Here is an 18,996-nt window from a genome sequence, read left to right as displayed (position 1 = left end):
ATAACCCTGGACATAAAACATCTACACATGACAGACTTGAGAATGCACAGGGGAATGGATGGAAATGAAGTGGCAAGGGCTGCTTGAGACTAAATAGTAAAGGGATGAGTTTGACTCACAGTAAGATATGAAATCCTTCCATGGACATTAGAGTACCTCTGGGGTTTTTGTAGAAGAGAGTCCAGAAAATGGAGATCCGTTAGCTAGGAGTAACGTGGCACCCCCTTTCACTGTGACAGAGCAGAGAGAGCCAGAATTAGTATCTAATGACTCTGTGGCAGTGGCAATGTGGAACAATGAAGATCTGTGAATGTTGAGAGTAGAGTGTAATCAAAATATGGGAAAGGGTTGATGGGATTTTTAACTGGTTGTTAATTTTCTGTTTTGACATCTATTACAAAATTGTTAGTTATGACTCAACTGAAAAAATTTCATTAAGGCTTTTTTAAAACTTATAACTGGATTTTAGACACCTATCTGGTATTCAAAATTTGTGTTATGTTTATTATTGACCCTGGTCTTTAGTTGAAGGCTTAAATTTTAGCTAGCTTGGTTTCTTGGATTCCTGTCTATTAAAGTGCAGGAAGATGCAGAGTTGATCTAAGTCCCACTCTGACCCAGCTGATCCATCTACACAGGTGTATATCCTTTGACTTAAGACCCCCAAGACTAGCTTGGCACCGGATATGGGGTAAACCAACCCCCCAAATCTGTTAGATATGTGAAAAAAAATTATTAGATTGAGTTCTTAAACTCAAGATTCCTATGAAATCTTTGAGGGAGGGGTAAATCAAAAGTTTGTAAATGGATATGTTTTTTTTAAGCATAAAAAATATAGTAACCCTTCAGATATGATAGTATTTCCTGTCTTACTTAAAAAAGACTGAGAGTATAATAGATTATATGATGAAGAAGAGTAATTAGCAGAGAGCCAAGGATACCATCAGGTCAAGGAAAAAGCTAATGTGAAAGGGAACAGAAATGGCACTATATGTCCTAAGAATATCAGGCAATTCTGATGAATCTAAAGTCTGCCATTCTCAAGAAGTAGGGATTTCGCTCTCTGTGGGGTATTCGGGAATGGACACTTCTATTTCTGCTCATCACAACTGTAGAATGGATGGAATCTGCTTCTGCACTGAACAGGTAGGGGTTGAGGATGCTGGTGAGCCTGCTACAGCACGCAGGAAAACGCTCATGAGGAATCGCCCACCTGGAAAGTTCATGGTGCTGAGCTGACTAGTCTCCACAAGCTATGATAGGACACAAGGTCTAGCCAGCAAGTAGAGTGTCATATTGAGCCTTTCTGGTCCGGAATAAAGATGTTTATGGTGGAGTATGGTTACACTACTGAGCTTGAGGACAGATTTTCTCACTGACGAGGTGTACATTTTAGGTAAATCATTTAAATTTTTTTTCATTCCCGAATAGTCAAACTAGGATACTATTGTTACAAATTTCAGAAGATCCTTGTGAATAGTAAAGCATAGAGAAAATACTTAGAATATGGTCTGTCTTACATCATATATTGCTTGTGTCAGCTATTTCCATTGCCATGAGTAGTACGAGGGAGCTATGGCAGACGTGCATCAAATAGAGTAGATAAAACACTTCCTAGGTTGTCCAGGACCTCAGAGGTACTTGCTCTTCATAAAACTATTGTACCTTCCTGGCTAATTCCCTACTTATGGCAGCTTTTGCTTCAGGTGACAACATGTAAATGGCATGTGTTTAGGTTTATCTTGACCATTACATCACCTCCCAGCTCTCCCAACGGCCTTGGCTAGCCTCTGAGCACCCCATCAGTCTAGGCATCCCATGGTTTTACTGCATAAGTGGAAGGAGTCAGAGGACATGAGACAGAAAGACAGAAAGATAGCATTCTTCTGAGGAAAGTTGTTTTGGGTGACAGTGCTCAGGCATCACAAGGACAGACTCGCAGACACTTAAATAAAAAAAGAAAAGGTTTGTTTGAGCTTCTGATACTGTCCTTTTGCAGCCTTTGTTTGTAAACAGATATTTCTGCTGACAAAAGGCTTTGTAAGAAAGAGTGGGGTGGGGGTAGGGGTGGGAGTGAGAGTTGGAGAAAAGGCAGGTTGTTCCTGAGAGCTTTAAAACCATGTGTTTGTTGTTGAGAATACAAAGACCTCACTGTATTAAATGAAAATGCTTCTTTTACAAGGTGAATGGAAATATGATAGGCACATGTTGAAAATGCTTCAGAAATGGCAACAACTTCACACCATGAGTGCTTCTTGCTACTTTCCATGTCCAGGGATGCTCAGAGATCACAGAGGCCCTGACTACTGGGCCCCAAGAGGGGCTGTGGAGAAGGGATGTCCCAGGAACAGAGTGACTGACAGCTGTCTTGCTGTCTCCACCTAAGAAGGTGTGGTTTTCCTGCTAGCTGGGTTTTGTTCCTCTATAGGTTTTCCATCACCTGCTGACCCAAAGATCAAAAGGATCAACCAAAAATATTACTGTTGATTAAACAACAAGAAAAACAACAAACAGCCACAACAACAACAACAACAACGACTTGGCACACAATGTCTGACTCTACAAGCTTCAGCTACTTATAATTACATAGCTATGCAGACTGCACACTTTAACTATTTTAAAGTAGTTTTCAACTTCTGAAGGAAGTAGTTTTCAAACTGTACTATATGGAAGTGTGGGGTTCAATGGAATGTTTTGGAAAATTAAGAAAAACAAGTTCTTTTAGGAATTCACAGTAGCATAACAACTAAAATCTTCTTCTAACTCATGTTCTGTCCTTAGGCCCAAACCTGATAACTACAAGATTACACAGACCCATGAAAGGAAGGATGAAAGAATGGCTAAAATGATGGAATGAAGGAAGAACAGGGGATGTAGGATGTTAAGAATTGGTGGAAGGTTAGAATGCGTTGGACTAAATGCCAGCAGGAACATTTCAAGCAACAATAGACTTGACTTTGCCTACTTAAAAGCTCAGAGAAACCGAGAGAACAGACTTTTAATAAACAGAGTTGTAGATTATATTTCTAAGGAATACATAATTCCTCCTCTGAGGAATAAAAGCCTAAATTCTATTTACTCCACCAAGGGTGCAGATGACAGAAAGTGCAATTCTTCAGTCTGATTTGACAACTCAGCATCAACATTCTCATTTTCACCAATGAACACCAGTGTTCGGACTCTCTTGCTGGGGACAGCCTTTGGGGATGACCTGCTATGCTCCCTGTTTCCCACATTTAAGTAACTCTTTTGAGCTGACTAAAACTTTGGATTCCAAAAAAGGTATGTACAACTACAGATTTTGACAAAAAAAAAAACAAACAAAAAAAAAAAAAACAAAAAAAAAAACATCTTGAGATCCACACATCTCTTAAATTTTCCTGAAGTCAAATGAAAGAGCCTATGTTTGCCTCATTGATCTAAAATACAAATGAAAATTGGGTATTTAAGCTGGAAATGGTATTCGAAAATAAATGATAATGATGTTAATCAAAATACTAAATAATGAAAAAAAAATTCCGGCAATTAATTTAACCATTGAAATTGAGACTTCCATCTTACTATTATGGAATCCAGTCCCCTTATTGGAAAATGTTTAGTGGAACTTATAGGCAACTGATTGATCACTGATCACTCCCTCACACATGAGGATTACTGTCCACATCTCCTGTTTGATACACTTTCAACTCTCTATATTCACATACTCCAATGGCTTTCACATGTTTTGCCTCTGTGCTCAACTTTTCCTGGCCATGGTGTGTTCATTAACATTTCTGTTTCTATTCCTGACACCTGTCTCTCAGTCTCTCTCATCTTTCATGCAAGCCTCAGTCCTGACCCTACTGTCCAGTGTTTCTCCGTGGTAGTTATTCTCCAAAGCTTGCTATTTTTATTGTTTAAACATGAATCTCACAATCAAGGTATAGTTGCTTACTGTTTACTAAGTTATTGCCTTTCTCATCTCCTGAGGATACAAAGTTCACCAGGCCAAGGACCTGCTCTATGTCATTCATGACTATATCTAACAGTGTTAATCTAGAGAGACAGAGATTTCTTGAGACAGTTCTGAGTTGCCACTGCAGCGCTGTTTAATCTAGAACCCCCCCCCCCCATTGGACTTCAGACTGCCCAGGTGTAAAAGGACAGGTAAAGTCTCAGCTAACTATAGAACTTCCAGACTTGAGTGTCTGGAAAAAATTAGTGTAAATTCAAATAAGTTGGGCTTAAATCCTCAGACATTAAGATCGAAGAGGATGGGCAAGACTAGGGGAACTGAGACCTACTCTTTCTCTGTCTAAGATGAAATGGAAGTTGGGATGATTTCTTTCCCTCTTCAGAATATCAAGCTCTTCATCTGAGTGTCAAGGAGTCTGGATTATATTGTCTGTACATGTGAATTTTTTTATTCATCTAGGTATTTACTGAAAAATAATTGTTGGACCATGTAGTATCCCAGACATTGAGAACGGTCCCTGAGAACAGTAGCTATGATGAGTCTCAGATGAAGAGAGGTCATTCAGGCACAGGGAGAAATAGAAGCACACCTCACAAATTAGAACTGGATGGGCTGGAACAATTTAGAAAGAAGCACGGAGTAAAGACTGAAAGCTAACAGATACAGCACAGTAGCTTCTTAGAGAGAATGAAGAGTAAGAGATAGAAAATGGTGATAGCAATGTACATCTCAACAGACACTTGGTTAGCTCAGAGGCCAAGGCCACACAGAACCACAGCCAATGCTTTTTACGGTGTGCTTGCTTTCACTCTCTTGCTTTTCCTAAAGCCTAAGATATCAACTCTCAAACACCCCAGTTCATTCATTCATCTAACAAGCTTTATTTAGCATGCATCAATGTGTCCAGGACAAGTCTAAGTTATGGTAATTATATAGAGATGAAAACAGAAATGGCATCTATTACTAAAGAGCTCGGAGTCAAGTGGAAACATAGGCATGTACTTGGCAACTGTAATACACTATGGTAAAAATTATGTAGGAAGAATATAACCAGGTGTCAGTGATTGAATTGGATGGTGATCAATTGAATTGCACAATAATTATTTCTCCCATTATATTTCAAAAAGCAACTCTGGGACAATGTCCACAACTGAAGCAAGAATCAAGCCACATAGGTTTCTCTCATTTCATTTACATTCTCACGAATGTGTATAAAATGATATGCATGGCATACCCCCATGCATGGCAAATTATACTGCTACATTCGTGCAAATACCCTGATCCTTTCACATGGAAGAGATCACTTACAGGTTTGAATGCTAAGAGTACTTTCTAGTCCCATGGTAAACATGGGTGTTCCACAACACAGTGCCTCCCTCTCACTGCTTCCACGGGACTCACTTAATTGCTTAGTTATAGCAGTTGCTATGATGTCATAGATCTGTTTACCACTTGGCTTCTGCTACAAGAACTAGGAGGTCCTCAGGGGATGGCACTGTATCCCGCTTCTCTTTTCAGACTCCATCTGCTTGGTTAACATACAGCACATAAACATTGCTCAGTCATGACCTATGAAGTACAATGATGGATGGGCAGTGATAGGGTAGAAAGAAAACTTCTCCTCTCCCAATGAATTTTCACAAAAAATATCTAGAAGAAGTGAACCTTCAATTCAGCTCATAATCATCAGGGTTTTTATCAGGGGATTAAACATGTCTTCACTGAGTATTTGGGGAGAAAATATCTTAAACATGACAGAGACAACATCTTTGAAATAAGCTTAGTTCTCTGAGTAGATTATTTAAAGGTGGGGGTTGGTTTAGTGGATGAAAACAGCCAATATTTTCAAAGGCTCCTAATTTTCATGCAGATTTTCCTACACTTTTTCTTGCCATTCTTTTTCAATCTGCATTCTTCAAATATCTGCACTGGCCATGAGGAACAGTATTGTTCTCATCCATCCATCCATCCATCCATCCACTCACTCATTCATATATTCATTCGCTCAAAAGAGTAGTTGAACTGAATACTTACATTATTTTAAGCAACATGACTGCCTTGAAGATGGAATTTGATTTCCTGTTCCACTATCCATTAGCAGAGGGTCCTTTGGTAAGGCATGCAACTAGCTATCAACCAACATTTCAGAAGGTACAGAAAGTCACTGTAGTACCACTACACAGTATGTGATCTTAGAAGCTGTCTGCTTTTATCACAGACGCTACTGATGAAAATGCATACCACCTCCCAAGGTTATGCAAACAATGGACAGAGCATCCTAAATCCTGAGGTCACTTCAAGGTCTTACAAGATCAAGGGTAGAAGATGCAAAGGCCCACTATCAGGGAGGAGGGAAGTGGGTGCAAACTTATGCAATGGAGAAAGTCAGCCTGGTACTGGAGGCTCAGAAAGATACTGGTGAGAGGGAGAATGGGGAAATCTCAGTGTAAAGTTGAGGACCACGCGCTTCAGTGAAAACACAAAACAAGTGCTTTGCACACAAGCCAGGAGCTGGGAATGGGAAGATGGAAGCCAAAATATGGCTTGGATTAGACAGGCCACAATATGAGCTGAAGGGCCCATGAATCCATTTCTCCCCTCCTCTTTCTTTTTTGGAAGGCCACATTTCTTTTTCCTTCTGACTTCTTTGCTACAGGGGAAATGGAATTAACTACTGTGTAATGTTGCTAACTGTGACGCACAACACAGGTCATGTGCTTGGATTACGTAATGCTCCATGCCTGAGAGGTTCCTTGAGCTCTTTCTCCCATAGTTAATAGATATTAAGCTGGTTCTTACCTCTATTTACTTATACCTTAAACAAGCAAGCAAACAAACAACAAACATATAAGCTCCTTTGTATGCTAGGCAGGGAAGAAAGTAAGATGGACATGATTTGAAATGTGCTCATAATTAAGTGTAATGAAGGAGTCCAGGCATTTATAAATGTAAATTTTCATAAGTCACAATAATGAGAGGAATAAGAAAGGTGAAAAGCAAATTACAAGTTGGAAAGATGCAGTGAGGGCTCTTTCAGAAGAAAGAGACCTTGATCAGAAAGCTGTAGAGCTTTATACAGGATGTAAAACTGTATTCAGGAATATTCAATAAGCAAATAAAGTGATGTAATAAAAAGCAGTAGCATCTAAGAGAACTTTAAATAATTCAATTGTTACTGAAGAGCCTTTAACCAGAAGTAATAGAGCCAGATTTTCTTTATAGCTATAGAAAGATCAGAATGTGTGGTATATGTAAAGCATTTCAATGCACAGCTGGTTCTCCTCTACAAACCTACACTGGATAGAATTTGGAGATGGAAGAGCACCATCAGCAAGCTGTGCTAGTTAACTTCTGAGAAACTATGCAGAGGTTTGCAAGAGGCTCTTGGCTCTTGCCTTCCAAACCCAACCATTGACTTTGACCTACTACTTTCCTCACCAGCATCACAGTTCCACATCTATGAAATGAATGGCTGAACACATACTTCTGGCATTCACACACCTTGATTCTTTGGCTTCCTAAGAGTGCCTACTGAATGTATTCGTTTCTTGTATCCATGACTGTGAGCATGTGTTAGAGCAAGGCTGTCTTCCATCCAAATGCTGACGATCACATCCTTCTGTACTTCCTCAGCAACCTCCTTACATAAAAGGTCTCCAGTCTCAGTTTGGGAAAATAGTCCTTTCCACATAAGCCTGTTTGGTCACATTCTGCCCTGCTGCCTTTTCTATTACATTGAGCAACGGGGAATCAAGAAATCGAGCTACAGAGAAACAGGGCAGACCCAAGAACAACTTTTTCACTATGGGGCTGGGCAGTCACACCTACCTGCATCTTTAGATTTCCTGTCTATAGGGTCTGTGACCACTGACAGTACAGAATTCTTATTTCTTTGATGTTGTTGCACTTTGCAAATGGGCTGGAACTTGGTACCTTACAAGGTTCTCAGATGTTCATGATTCTCCTTCCAAGCTGCCAACCACCTCTAGTTGGTAGTAAATAATGCCAGTATGAGCACACAGACACACAAATGGGGGGAGACAGACACAGAGAGAGAGGCAAGTGCACATGCACTTAATTTATGTTGTTTGAAGAAAGGTCTTAGTAGTGGGCATGAGAAGTAGGAGCACAGGGAGGAGAGAAAGGAAGAGGGAACACGATGACTTTTAGTGATGATACAATGATGACATCAGAGGCGGTAGAAGAATGCGGGGGTAAACAGCTTCATATCTCAGGGTTTCTGTGCATGCATGTGAGTGTGTGTGCCCTCACGTGTGTTCCTGCATATGTTTGTGCATGTGTGTGTGTGTGTGTGTGTCAGAGATCAACCTCAGCTGTCACTCCTCAGGGCCTGTCTACCGCTTGCTTTTTTTAAGACAGTGTCTCTCACTGAGGTCTGGGGTTCACTGATTACTCTTAGTTGCCAGTCAGCTAGCTCCAGGCTAGAGTCTATATCTGCCTCCTCAGCACTGGGATTGCAAGCATTCGCTATGGCTGGCTTCATAATGTGGGTTTTGGAGATCAAAAGCTGGTCCTTATGAGTGCATGGCAAGAAGTTTACCGAATAAACTCACATCCAAGCCCCTGGATTTTAATATTTTTAATTGACAAAATATTCCCTGAGGTACAAGATCACAAATATTAATAGGCCAGTAACTGACTGTGCTGTCTGGAAGTTTGTCTAGGGTGGCCCTTGTCTAGTAAACATAATTATGAAGTTTGTGTAACTTAATAAACAATTATCAGAAAAGTCACTCAATGGTGGCTTTTATGGTGGAAATACTTGTGACAACTGTAATTATTTCAAGTATTAAAGAGATTGCTTCTAGCCATTGGGAAGTACTAACATTCACCAAATAATGCCTATAGTCAGACTTTGACTGAAATTCTACCACTGACATTTTGGTATGTGAACAAAGTTTTTGGGAGGATTTCATTAAAGTATATGTCAAAGAAAAAGTAATGTTGTAAGTGTTGTAAGTTAATGACACCTTAGCAAGAAAGAGAAGTGGGTCTTTCTTTTCTGAGAATTAGTATTGCTCCTGGCAGGAGGAAAAAATTGTGTGGGCACATTGCCCCTGAGGGTAACAGGCCCAGGCACCACCTAGTGGAAGAAAATAAACCCAAATGGAAGAAAACCAGAGCTATTATCAACTTCATAATCATGACCTAGGACAGCCTCGGTTGGTATTAAAGGCTGAAAAAGGTCTCTGCTAGCTAGCCTTTTAGGGCTACGGCAGTGATACACTGATAACATCTTCTATGCTTCAGGTGAGAGAGGTTAAACAAAGAGGAAAAGGAACATAGCTAAAGTTACACATCAAGCTAATGACAGCCTTCTTTCAGAACTAGCCTCTGCTAGCTTCCTTCTTTAGACAGCCTTCCTTTCTTTAGACTGCTTCTCCACCTCCTTCCCAATGCATCTCTTATTATTATTATTTATTGTTATTATTATTATTTACAATATATTCATTTTATACCCCAATTATAGCCCCCACCCTCATATCCTCCCTGTCCCACCTTCCCTTACTCTTGCCCCCATCCTCTTCCCCTAGTCCACTGAAAGAGGGAGTGCTCCTCCCCTGCCATCTGCCCATATCTTGTTAAGTCTCATCAGGACTGCCTGGATCCTCTTCCTCTATGGCCTGGCAAGGCTTCATTTCCAGGGGGAAGTGATCAAAGAGCAGGCAACCAAGTTCATGACAGAGGCAGCCCCTGCTCCTTTTACTCGAGGGCACACAAGGAGACTGAGCTGCTTATCAACAACATCTGAGCAGGGCCTCTAAGTTCTCTCCATGCATGGTCATTGGTTAGTGCATCAGTCTCTGCAGCACAGGCAGTCCACAAAGAGTCTGCAGACTGTCAAAGCAGACGCTGAGCCTGATGGCCAACTGTTGGGCAGAGTGCATGGAATCTTATGTAAGAAGTGAGAAATAGTAAGACCTGGAGAGGTCAGGAACCCCACAAGGAGAGCAACAGAACCAGAAAATTTGAACACAGGGGTCTTCCCAGAGACTCATACTCCAACCAAGTACCAAGCATGGAGGTAACCTAGAACCCCTGCACAGATGTAGCCCATGACAGTTTAGTGTCCAAGTGGGTTACATAGTAATGGGAAGAGGGACTGCCTCTGACATAATCTGATTGGCCTGCTCTTTGAACACCTCCCCCTGAGGGGGGAGCAGCCTTACCAGGCCACAGAAGATGACAATGCAGCCACTCCTAATGAGATCTGATAGACTAAGATCAGAAAGAAGGAGAGGAGGACCTCCCCTATCAGTGGACTTGGGGAGGGGCATGAGTGAAGGAAGGGGAGGGAGGGTGGGACTGGGAGGGGAGGAGGGAGGGGCTTATGGGGGGATACAAAGTGAATAAAGCGTAATTAATAAATAAAATAGAAGTGTAAACAAGAAAGCCTTCTCCAGTCTCTCTCCTCGAGCCTTGTGCCACCAGCACCCTACACACATCTCTTCTATTATTATTATTATTATTAATTTTTGAGTCAACAGTCGTCTGCCATTAGATGATGCAGCAGCTTTCTTGTTTACAATTTGTCCCCATCTTTTCCTAGCACCTAGAATTTGAACTCCCTGAGGGCGAAGAGACTTTAGAGAACTCAAAATTGTCCCCAACACATAGTGGAAGTTCACAAAAGTACCTGCTGAATGCTGAGACTAAGAGTTCACATACTCACTCTGTCTTCATTACTTTGATTTTCTGGTTTAAGAACATACTTCTTCTGTAAAATGAAGCAATCCCCTTTTTGTATAATCCTCACTTTTGTTCAGTTATTTTTGTTGTTGTTTTAGTGTTATAATGATGTTCATAAATCTTTCTTGAGTAGCAAGAGAGGGGAAGGGAATTCTTGGTTTTGGCAAAGGAGATAGACATGTCTAAATCTCAGAATCACAGAAAGAACTAGAAATAATGTACAGCAAGGGTCAATACAAGTAGCATCAACATAAGTTAACAATTCTTGGGTTACCTGTCATCTAGACTCTATTACTGAGCGTTTTCCACAAGGAGATAAAGTTAATCTTCAGAAAAACCCCATGATGTAAGTAAGAACTCCTGTTAACTGGATCCTACAGATGGTGAAAGGGAAGTTAGAGATACTGAGTACCTGCCCCAAGGTCATGTAGGTAGCAGGTGCAAAAGTCAGGAAATCAAATCTGGCTGACTCCTGAGTCCCAAGATCAACTATTGCAAAATATTTCCTCAGTAAACACACACTCCTTTCCCCAAGTTCCCTGGAAGGCTCCAGAGGATGCTAGATAGAAGGTACTCTGGGCAATTGGGATGGAAAGAGATAGGAACTAGTGAAAGAGAACCACAGCCACATGCAACTGGAGTCGTGTATATTGCTGTGTTACACTGTGGGTTTTACAGAAAGTAATAAATCTCCTGGCATTGTGAGGAAGCCAAGGGTGCTGGGTTTCTCCACATATAGGTGAGTCTGACACAGCAAAGACATTTGTCATTTGAAAACATGTTAGTAGGAAAGCCTCCACTAGCCTCATATGCTGATCCTTTCTATTCTTTTTTCCTCAAGCTTCCCCCAGCTGGCCATGGCAACCAGAGTTTGCAGGTAAACATAGGGATGGCCAGGGAGATCCTAGTATCTGAAGCCTAGAGTGTGTCAGGACTTGTTAGTCTTTGTGTGACCTTGGATTCCAGCTTCTTTGTTTGTGAACACATGAGCTCATATCATGCTTAGGGTTCTGAGATGTCATCTCCTTCTTTGGCTCTTCAGCATTTTGAATTTTTTTTTTTTACTTTTTATTATGGAAAGCTTTAATTACATTTTTTAAAATCACACAAACACAAAATATGCATTAAATCCCATGTTTCTATTGTGCCATTTCAACAGTGCCTATCACTACATCATTAGCATTCCTCATTCCTGCCCCAAGCCCCTACATTTTTAGAGTTTTAAAAACAAGCAACAACAACAAAAAATAGAGATAATATAACTTAACCTATAGGTGCTTCAGTGCGCATTTTTAACAAATTAGAATTTGTGATAATAATGCTATAATCACACCTAACACTATTGCAAATACCTCCCTGTAAGTCTTTGTCCATTCAAATACTTTGTAAAGGAGGAATGTGGTTCCCTTGACAGAGAGAGAGAAAGAGACAGAGACAGAGAGAGACAGACAGAGAGACAGGCATACACAGAGAGATTCTATAGACTGGTGTGATTTAAGCAGAATATCAAGGAGAGGAGGTATCTGAGGTAGGATCCTGGCCTTTCGAATCTCTCCAGAGGTGCCCTAAAGTTGCAGGGGCATGGTGTATGGTTTCTATGCCATCCCTGTCTCTTCTTTATATCGAGAACAGTGGGTCCCAGACAGGAGCCACGAGCTGCCAATGTCACACAACACTGTCTGGTAAGGTTTGGAAGACTTATGAACCCCAATATCAAAGGACTGCAGTGAGATCATGTATGTGAGGAGGTTTGCTGGCTCAATCACTGTTTATCATCTGCAGTGTAAAAGATGATAGTAAAAATAAAGGCACCTTTCTGAGAATGACCGTGCTGCACAAATCCACACCTCCTCCTACCCGTGCTGCATAAGTGCTGGTTTTCAGCTCTGCGGAGAGCATCTCCTGTCATGGTCTCACCTGGTCTCCGTGATAATTATGAGCTGAGGATGTTCAGTGTAATCACAAGCCTGCCCCACTGGCTTAAAGTCACAGAACTTAGACGACATGAAACTAGGACCTGACCTGTGAACTCTTGATTCTCAATTCCAAATGTGCAGCACCTGAGAGACCCGACTTTGGAGGTCAGTTTTCACTTACTGGTGTCAGGGTCCCAAGTGAGCATTCCCAGTGATCTGCTCAAGGCAGGAAGCACAGTTTTCTCTGTGTCAAGTGAACACTACTGGGACTCTGAGGAGAGCAAAACTGTAAAGAGACAGAACCCAGAGAGCTGGGAAACAGACACATGCTGGACAGAAGCCTCTGCCACAGTAGATAAAATCTAAAGAGCCCGCAGTGGAAGTCCTCATCGAGGAACAGGGGTGTGGCTGTCTTTTGTCTTCCTACAGTCAGTGCTGGATTGAGATCTAAAGGTGAGAGGTTTCTGAAATATCAGGAATAAAAGTGGAGGTTGTTTCAGAGCTAATCTTCCCTTCCCTTCTGACATTCCTTCTTGGTGAGGCTCTCCTTTGACACTGGTAAGTTCACCTGAAATCAGGTGCCTGAAACTCAAGTCAGCATGACTCCATGCAGGCATGCTTTTACCTTAAAGGAGGTACCAGGGAGAAGGAACACGTCTCAGAGCACAGGAAGAACTCAGGGGGAAAAATGCACTACCAAGCCCTAACAATGCTAGAGGCTGATAGGAAGCAGAGATAACAGGTTGGAAGACAGCTCCTTTCTGGGGTGTGACAGTTCTAACCATGCCCCCCACCCCGGAATCAAAGAATGTCATTTTTATTTACTACATCATTTTACCCACCTGCACAATAAGAGGACATAAAGTTTTATCTTAGGTTCCCCACTGATGGTCCTTCTGTATTACTTAGGAACTCTTTGAGAAATATCTGTGCTCAGGCTAGCCACAGTAACCCCAGTGTGAAGCCTGAGCTGAGTTGTTTAATGATTGACTGATAGAGTCATAATATGTAGCCCCTGGCTGGTCTGAAATGTTGTATGTAGATTAGGCTAGCCTTAAAGTTGTTGTAATCCTAGCTTGGATGTCCTTGTGCATGGATCATATATACATGCTAACCTGGAGGATGTTCTAAAGATTGGACATTCTTTATGTCCGGGACTGATAACTAATGGATCAAAATGTCTCACAAGCCCCTCTAAGCCAGAAAGGTCTGTGAATGCAGTGTTCTGTGTGACCCTGATCCTTGATTTTCTCTTTAAGCATTGAATTGCTTGATCCAATGGGCTGCCAAGTCTCAGCCTGAGCCAACCATTTCTGTTCCACGCATCTGAATGTTCTACATCTTTTGTTTCTAGGTTACTTTCTTCTGTGAAGAAAGAGACAAAGATGCTTCTGAAGTTTAACAGCCTAAATTATGTCTATTCGTTCATTAGACAGTAGCATAGGGGAAAGTGGGAGGGAACCCAGGAGTGTGAGTGTGACATGTGGCCAGTGATTTACAATCACCATTCACCTCCTATTCCTTGGGATCTATGTTTCCTCTCCAAGCCACTGGCTGCACAACTCACAGTTCTCAGCAGTCCTGGATGCCTTCGATTACTAGCAAAGGATCACCCACAGGTTAAAGAAAGACTAAAGTCAAAGAAGAGATTAGAGTTTAACAGTTCCCAAAGAAACAATGCTAACTGCAGACATCCCTCAGTTCAAGAGGAGGCTCTAGACACGCACATCTGCCTTCCAGGAGGCCCAGCCAAGGCCCTGGAAAACAGTGTGTGTTCTCTAGGTGTGGTTATCCTCCACTCCACCTCAAATACACAGGACACTCTTTAGGGGGTCTTTGAGCAATTGTGTGTTGTGGAACTATGCTTAAATCACAGTGCCCATTTCACAGGGTAAAGAACCGAGAGACAGATGAATGAAATAGCAAGGAGCATTATACAACAAGTAGCTGTGAGAGATATTTCCAGCCTGGTCAGTCTGACTACTTCATATGAAAATGAAAACAGAACTGCCAAGTTCCATGCAATCTCCAGGACCTCTCCATTCTTTGTCTCTGATCTGGAAAACCGTGGGTTAGTACAGAGATGTCCAAGGGAATGGAAATATTATCACTTCTCATGCCCTCCAAAACAACAGAGGGATCAGCACTTTTGGAATTGAATTTCTGGGTATGACTTGCCTATCTGAGGGAATGTGAAACTTTGGACCTTCAACTCTGACACAGACTACAGTGTGTATCTTTGTGTGTGTGTGTGTGTTTATAGTGGGTGCCAATGTTTACTTCTCAAGGTGGTTAGTAGGACAAAATGCTCAGGTGTAAAGCAAGTGTGAAATACACTGCTTGAGAGAGCAGACTTTCTGCCTTTTGGTCCCCTCATCCCCAAACCCTGATATCTTAAAAAAAAAAAAAAAAATCTTGTCTAATTAAAGAGATCTTTGCTGAGCATCCACTGAGTACCACGGCCAATCCTAAGTACTTTTACCCTTGAGCCCAATCACCATTAAGTGTGTACAACACCTTTCCTGTGTGGAAGAGGAAGCTGGAGCCAGGAGGAGCCACTGGCTTGCTCAAGGTCACAGCTGGACAAGGACAGAGGTCACTGACCCTTCACTGTGGCCAGTGAAGTATTCTGTACCCCAGCTGGAGCTGCAGCTGTTACAGAGAGCTAAGCTCATGTGTGAACTTCAAATGAGCCTTCTGACCTGTTGAAGGGCTGAGTGAGAAGGAAGAAATGGCCTACAGAAGGGTGGAAGAAGAGGGTTCTTAACAGCAACCAGCAAACTTAATTCTTTCTAACACTTACGGAAGAACCTGCCAGCAGAGATGCTGGGTGTTGCTCAGGTTTCAAGCTCTTCTTCCTCACAGCTGGAATTCTGAATCACTAATGGAAAGGGTTGTGGGTAGGGTGGGAGGAGAGTAGTACTTATGGGGTCCACTTTTCAGGTCAAGGAAAAATTTACTAAGGTTAACTGCCACTCAGGGCCTCCGATTCAGGACCAAGTGTAATTTATTGTCTTCTGTTTCTTTTACAATGTAAGGGTAGTAAGGTATGGTTGGGGTTGGCTGAGGCTGGGAGGCAGGGGTCTGGATTTGTCAGGTGTGGTGCAGAAACAGAGGTGTGTCAGATCACACACATACACACACAAACTTGCGTGCACGCGCGCACACACACACAGGCAAACAGCAGCTGCACTACCTGGACGGTGGGCCTGTGTGAGGGTGAAGGTGCCTGTTTGTGATAGTTCTCTCTGCTAGGTAGTGAGGGAGACCCGGAAATAGGGATGCCAGGCGTTAAATCCTGACATTGAGTTCTGCCATTCAGCACATCTCTTGGCCCTCTGTGAGTCTCTTCTCCTCGGGCTGCATGATAACTGATCTATAACCTCTAGGGACCCTGCCCATAGTAACCTTAAAGAAATCCTCAGTTCTTAAAAGTATCCTTTAGTCTGGGCTAAAGGAGGATCCTGCTTCCCAGTACTTTCTAACTGTGGTTTTATGTCTTCCTGCAGATGCTACAATTGTGCGTGTGTGTTCACCTTCCTTTTCAGAAAAAAATAGAAGGTATGCTTTCGGTGTTTCCGAAGCCCCCTGCTCCTTCCCGCCACCTCTTTCGGTGCCTGCCGGAAGCAGTATCCGTGAAGTGAAGTTTGAACCCCGGCAGAAATAGCACCAGAGGCAGGCGGGTCTGGGAGCACACCCACCCACCAGGAGCGGCAAGGCCTGCCTCTGCCAGACGACAGACCCGGTTAACAGCACCGTAAAATTAGACCTTTACGAAAGCCAGTTGAATCCTGCAGGCTAGTGAGGTAAGGCTGGGCTGACAGAGGCAGCAGCACTGAGCCCGAAATAGCAGTTTCAAACCCTGCTGAGCGATGGCTGCTCCGGAGATAGGCGGCCAGGGATTCCTGTGAAAACGGTGACTCCCAGCCAGAGAAAGCCAACAGAGGTCGGGCAGCCAACCGGGCACCTGAGGTCGCTGCGGCAGACAGCCTGAGTGTGCTCATTTCACCCACTTAGGGTCCTCTCTCTTCCAGCCCAAATTTAACCACGGAGCAGGGAACTAAAAAAGTACTTCGAGAAAAAAAAAAAAATCCCCTCTTGTTTGTTTGCTTTTTGATTCAAGGAGAAGCAGGTTCTCTTTAGTTCTACAGTATGCCCCGTGTGGAGGATAAGGCAGAATAAGTCTTTTCTGGCTGGCTGCCAGGTGTTTACACACTGCCAAATCTGGCTCCGATTCAACTCGGGGAGGAGGGGGAGGGGCGGGAATCTACCAGAATTCTCCAGAGAGCAGCTCCGTGGCGTTCTGGGGCTACAGGCAGCCCTGCCATTTATTTATTTATTTATTTATCTATCTATCTATCTATCTATCTATCTATCTATCTATCTATCTATTTATTTATCTATCTATCTATCTATCTATCTATCTTTATTTATTTATTATTTACTTACTTATTTACTGTCTTGTTGTTTTTCTCTCTCCCGTTTTGTGAGGAATGTTATTTCCACGCATAAAATGAACCAGACATTTTATACGAGCAATAGCAACCTAACATCCCCGATCCAATTAAAGTATTTTACTGCAACAATCATTGTGAGAGTGGATTACGTATTCTAGAGAACAGGAGGGGAGAGCTTGGTCTGCGTTAGACGCCGAGAAGCCGCTCTCCGGTGCACCCTGTGAGGCAGAGATTTGCTTATATGGATATATGAGGTGCACCGACTACCTGTACAAGCCCGGCTTTCCTTTCCACGGGACCCCTTCTGAATCACCGGCACAACAGGTAAAGACCAGCAAAGGCAGGTCTACGCTTTTAACCACTTCCAAGCAGCAGACTGCTTGTGTTTTGAAAGCGAAACACACACACACACACACACACACACACACACACACACACACACACTCGAAAGGGAAACAGAGACAGAGAGAACGAGAGAGAGTCCTGAATTGTCACCATCTTCTTTATAATTATTTTGAATCTTGTCTCCCCCATTCCGTGTTGTACCCTCCTCCTCTGGCTGACCAGGGTCTGAGAGCTGAAAGTGAATGAGCTCCGTTTCCCTCTCCTTTCCGGGGGGGTGGGGTGGGCGGGGGGGTGTAGCTAGCGATGACGTCAGTTGTGTGTGTGGTGGGGGAGTCATTCTCGCTCTCCTTTGGTAGCTGGAAAGTGGAAGCTTTGAGAACACATTTGACTGGCATGGTAGCAGCGTTTGGGTTGCCCCGAAGGGGGCTTCGTGTAGGTAGGAGAGTCTGTGGAGTGTTAGGAAAGGTCTAAGCCAAGGCGAAACGGCAATAAACTGAGAGAGCAGTGTGTAAGGCGTGGGGTCGCAGGAGGGGGACCCGACCCTCGCTTTAAGATGTCCCAGGACGGGGTAGGATTGTTTATGCAGTGAGGGAATCTCCCAGACAGAAGAGGCAAAACTTTCCTTCTCTCCCCCAGCGCCGCCCCCTCCGCCGTCCCTCGTTTTATTAAAGGCACGGCCACAGATTCATTTAGAAGGGAAAATGGATGTTGAGGCGTGTGGAAGGTTTGCAGCCCTCGCAAAGTGTCCGGTTTCACTATGGGCTGGCTGTGGAACAGCGAAAGCGAGAGAGGGAGGGCGAGGAGGAAAAACTTAAATCCACTATGGGCTCATAAAAGTCCCCAAAGAGAAAAGTGCGGAAAGATGACAGTGTACGCTAGGAAGGTCTGCTCCAGCCGTGAGTGACAGGCCACCGACTTTAAAAGCGAGGACCCTGAAAGGCAGCGTGGGTGGCGGTCCTGGTGGAGGTGGATCGCAGAGGCAAGCGGAGGGCAGAGAGCAACTTTGGAGGTACTTCTAGGACCTGTGAGTCCGGCAGTCACAACAGCCTGGTCCCTGCCTACTTTCAGGAGAACCGGGCTGATGAAGAAGTGCCTCCATCAAAAGTAAAGAGAACTTAACGGTCCCTGACACTGATTTCACATGCTGCCCATCTGCGTCCTGTTCCCCTCCCTTCCATACCGAGACCGAGTCCGTCTGCACATCCGATCACTGCCTAAGAGTTCGGGGGGGGGGGTCAGCATCCCCCCGAAAGGCGCGGAGCTTCCCTAGTACAGCTCCCGCGAGGCAGGGAAGCATCTTTTCCCAGTGCGCCCATTCCGCAGATGGGTCAAAGCGAGGCTCGCGGCTCTCCTCCGCGGCCCCTGGACCCCACCAGGGGCCGCTCCCGCAGACCCACCCGCCACCCGCACCCCCAGACATCCGCGCGTTCCCCAGAGGCGCAGGCTGAGACCAGCGGGGTGGTCCGCCGAAGTGGGGTCCCCTTTCGCCTTACCTGTGATCACCGCTGGAGACCTCTGGCCCCCCTCGGGTCTCAGCCACACTTGCAGAGTGAAGGCGTCGCGGGGCAGCTCCAGGTCGGCCCGGAGGCGCAGCTGCTCCCCTCGCCCGCTG

At 43.8% G+C, this 18,996-nt stretch overlaps 1 protein-coding gene across 1 annotated transcript in view; it reads right to left on the bottom strand.

Moving 5' to 3' along the window:
• Pappa (pappalysin 1) overlaps positions 1-18,996 on the bottom strand; it is a 266,143-nt gene that overhangs the window by 220,650 nt on the left and 26,497 nt on the right. Inside the window, exon 2 of the mRNA XM_055611618.1 lies at positions 18,878-18,993. Within this exon, the coding sequence (XP_055467593.1) occupies positions 18,878-18,993 (116 nt within the window). The remainder of the gene's footprint in view (positions 1-18,877; positions 18,994-18,996) is intronic.

The sequence above is a fragment of the Psammomys obesus genome, unplaced genomic scaffold (genome assembly GCF_907164565.1).
Source record: "Psammomys obesus unplaced genomic scaffold, mPsaObe1.curated_primary_1811, whole genome shotgun sequence".
Classification (NCBI taxonomy): Eukaryota; Metazoa; Chordata; class Mammalia; order Rodentia; family Muridae; genus Psammomys; species Psammomys obesus.
Note: the sequence above shows the minus strand (reverse complement) of the source record. Positions and strands in the feature narration are given on the sequence as shown.